General features: G+C 38.9%; 1 protein-coding gene across 1 annotated transcript; it reads left to right on the top strand.

Moving 5' to 3' along the window:
* Positions 1-2,538: 2,538 nt before the first annotated feature.
* Positions 2,539-3,771, top strand: LOC149259875 (F-box only protein 6-like). The gene has a single exon (XM_089455487.1). The coding sequence runs from the start codon at positions 2,539-2,541 to the stop codon at positions 3,769-3,771; it is 1,233 nt and encodes a 410-aa protein (XP_089311613.1).
* Positions 3,772-3,999: the final 228 nt, after the last annotated feature.

The following is a 3,999-nucleotide window of genomic DNA, read 5'->3' as shown; positions in this document are numbered from 1 at the left end:
TCCTTCGATAAAGCATCTTAGGGTCTTTGGTTCCACCTGTTATGAATTGATACCAAAGGATCATAGAAACAAACTTGGTGCAAGAAGTCGTGTGTCTTCATGGGGTATTCAAACACCTCCAAAGCATACCATCCCTATGATGAAGTCAATAAAAAGTTTTTTGTATCTAGAGATGTAATATTTCTTGAATCATCCAAAGCTAACAATGTTGTTGATTGGAAACTTGATCGCTTGGATAGATTCACAAATGCAAAATCATTTCAAGAATTTGATAATCAGATCCCACATCTTGAAGGGAGGATTCCTATACTAGATCAACCTGTGGAATTCTTCTGAAGCACTCTCTCCCCCGCATGAAACTACAACAATGGATGGTACTTTGAGTGATGTTATTGACAGAATTGGGAAATTCAATCTTGATTCATTCCCAACTCAATCAACTAAGCAGTCTGGACCATTTCAGAAAGGTCCTCCAAATTGGCTGACAAAGACACTTGAAAGTGTTCATCCTGATGAGGTTGGAAAGACAGGATTTAGAAATTCAACCCGACAAAATGGAGGTGATGTAGATGATTATGATTCACCTGTTGATATGGATGTTTCTTATGATTGTGAATTGAATTTGTCTACAAATTTTGAACCAACTTCCTTCAAAGAAGCTACTTCTCATGATGAATGGAAAGAAGCAATGCAAAAGGAGTATGATGCCTTGATAAAGAATGACACTTGGAAGCTAATTGATCCTCCATTGGGAACCAAACCAATTGGCTGCAAGTGGGTCTACAAGAACAAGTATAAAGTTGATGGCTCACTTGACAAGCACAAAGCTAGGCTTGTGGCAAAAGGTTTTGCACAAAAGGAAGGGCTTGATTATGAGGACTTTTGCACCCACAACAAAATGGGCTACCATCCAGACACTCTTTGCCCTAGCAGCTCAGAATGGTTCGAAAGTCCATCAAATAGATGTAAAATTGCTTTCTTGAATGGAGATCTAAAAGAGAATGTTTTTATGTCCCATCCTGAAGGATTTGCTGTGAAAGGACATGAACATAAAGTATGAAAACTTGTGAAATCCTTTTATGGCTTCAAACAAGCACCATGAGCCTAGTATGAAAAATTAATTGAGCAACTTCTGAAACTCAATTTCAAACATTATGACCTTGATGATGTAGCTTTATTTGTCAAGAAAGTTGGAAAAATAGTTGTATATCTTGTGGTATATGTAGATAATCTTTTGATGATATGGAACAATGGGAGCTACATTGCATCCATAAAGAAGAAATTCAGGAAAGGTTTTGAAATCACTGATTTGGGCTATGTTCATTACTATCTTCGTATTAAAGTAACTCAACATCCGAAGTCCATATTCCTTTCTCAACAAAAGTACATTGGAGATTTGTTGAACATGTTTGGTGGTTGAATGCAATCCTCTGACTACTCCAATGGAACAAAACTTAAAGCTCACATCCATTGAAGGAACAGAATTTGAGGATGCAACAAAGTATAATCAACTTGTAGGAAGTATCAACTACCTGACTACTACCAAACCAGACATTTCGTTTGCTATTGGAATCCTCTCCAAGTTTATGCAAAAGCCTTGTGAGGGACATTGGTCTACTGCAAAAAGAGTTCTAAAGTACTTGAAGGGAACTCAAGACTTTGGACTCAAGTATACACAGGTGGGTGAGTTCAGCTTGATTGGATACTCTGATTTAGACTCCGATGGAGACAAAGAAACTGGGGTATCTACTTCGGGTTATGCTATGAGTCTTGGATAAGGAGATGTCTCCTGGAGATCACGCAAACAATCACTTCCAGCAAATTCCACAATCAAATTTCTTGAAAAAAATATCACCATCAAAAACATTTCAATGTGGCAGAAATCAATAACAGAATTCATTCAGAAATAATGCAACATCATGATCTCCTACAATACTGGCCCCTCTGATAGCACACGGAAAACATCAAACAAAGTCTACCGAGAAATTGACTTGGGCTTTTCAGATGGTACAATAACATTCCATAATTTGGAAGGGTCAGAAGTTTATAGCACAGAGGCAATATGTGTTGCTTATAAAATCACAGCTATATGCGTTCAGAACCAGCTTTCACACCAGCAAACCATGAAAACATATTTTGACACATAGAATGGTATATAATGCAAAGCCTGAATCCACAAGCAGCTATTGATTTTAATTAATTATCAAGCATGCTAACCTTTTCATTTACAATTGGAAACCCAATTTTTGATCTCAAGCCAAGCAGGACCAAAACAACATCATCATGATTCAACTCTCAATTTAAACGATATTTGAACAAAACCTAACCATGCTGATTATTTTTTAATAATGAATTATCATAATGAAAATCACACTTTTACAAAATAGCAAAACCATAATATGTTTCCAATGGAATAGATAACGTAACTTGTAGCGTCGCAGCTGATGGGATTGATATTTAAGTTATGTACATACAAAGTAGTACTTCACGTTCCTATCGTATTTTTCTTCACTTTCGAAAATTGGTGGTACTTTAAAAATGGGAGCTGTGGATGTGGGGGAGGAGGATTACTCACGGTTGTACGAGGAACTACCAGGCGATTTGATTGAAGAAATATTGGCATGGTTGCCAGCAGAATACATGTGTAGATTTGCTACTGTCTGCAAACAATGGAATGCACTCTTTTCATCAACCAGTTTTGTTAGGAGGCAATGGGCAGAGGCTCCCCCAAACAAAAATCCATGGCTTCTTATGCGAGGTGTGAGGGCCAATCAAGATTTTTGGGCATACTCCTCCTTCACACGAAGTTGGAAGAACTATCGTTTACCCCTTCGCTTATCGTTTCCCAATTCCACTTGGATTTCTTCTGCGTTTCGTTATCTGGGATCAGGCGCAGGCCTGTTCTTGATTCAAGGCAACATTACCAACAGCCAAGTACTTGATTATGTCTATGTCTGCAATCCTCTCACAGCCAAGTACTTCATGCTTCCACCATTGACAGATGTACAAATTGCTGGGCTAGGGGAGATAGGCATCGTTGAAAAAGGGGAAGACGGGTACAAGGTGTTGGCCGTTCGCCGCTCTTATGTTCATCAGCGGAATATAGTGGTAATATACGATTCCACGGAGAAGGCATGGACGATGGCGGGAGTCCTACCGGAGCATTTGAAAACATTTGAAGAGGTGGATGACATGAGTGCTGGAACGGTATTTTCTGGAGGTTATTTCTATTGTTTAATGGCGAATGATGAGGATGACGAAGAGGATGGCATTATGGGTTTCAACATGGTAGAGGGGACGTCCATCTTTCTGCCATTGCCTGATGTTGATCAGGATTGCACTATCTATTTCAGTCGGTTAGTCTACTGCGGGTCGCGAATTCTATTCGTGGAGGGGAGGCAAATTGCAAGAAGAGTTCAGCAGCAAATGGAAATTGAAATACAACATGAAGAAGAGGTGATTATATGGGAGTTTAATAAGGACGCGGATACAAAGTGGAAAGAGATTGCCAGAATGCCTCCAACACTGCAACCGATTTTTAACATTGATCTGCTTTCTAACTTGGATGAGCCGAGTCAGGAACAGTTTGGGTGTGTTGCAATGGGGGATTGCCTGTATTTGAAAAAGTTAACAGACAGGGAGGTGGTAGTTTACAACTTGACCGAAAATTCATGGACTTTTCTTCCAAACTATCCCATACATGCAGTTCCGGGTGTAACACCTCTCATTATTATTGCCTTTACACCAAGGCCCAATATGAAGGTAAACTGAATTGCCGTAAATTTGTTAAAAACCGTGACATAACTATATTGCTTTCCTGAATTAACATTTACAGGAAATCCATTAAAAAAACATATATCTTTCACCTTCGAACATGTTTTCCTCCGGGGAATCCTCATATTTAGTGTAAAATTTGGACTTACTCTCGGCCAGGATTAATTTAAAAATACGGAACTTGGCTAGTAATATAGAGTAGCAAGGGTTTACGATGTGCAAATT

Source organism: Pinus tabuliformis, chromosome 6 (genome assembly GCF_031772625.1).
Source record: "Pinus tabuliformis cultivar Carrire ecotype Pingquan chromosome 6, CPIR1, whole genome shotgun sequence".
Taxonomy (NCBI): domain Eukaryota; kingdom Viridiplantae; phylum Streptophyta; class Pinopsida; order Pinales; family Pinaceae; genus Pinus; species Pinus tabuliformis.
Note: the sequence above shows the minus strand (reverse complement) of the source record. Positions and strands in the feature narration are given on the sequence as shown.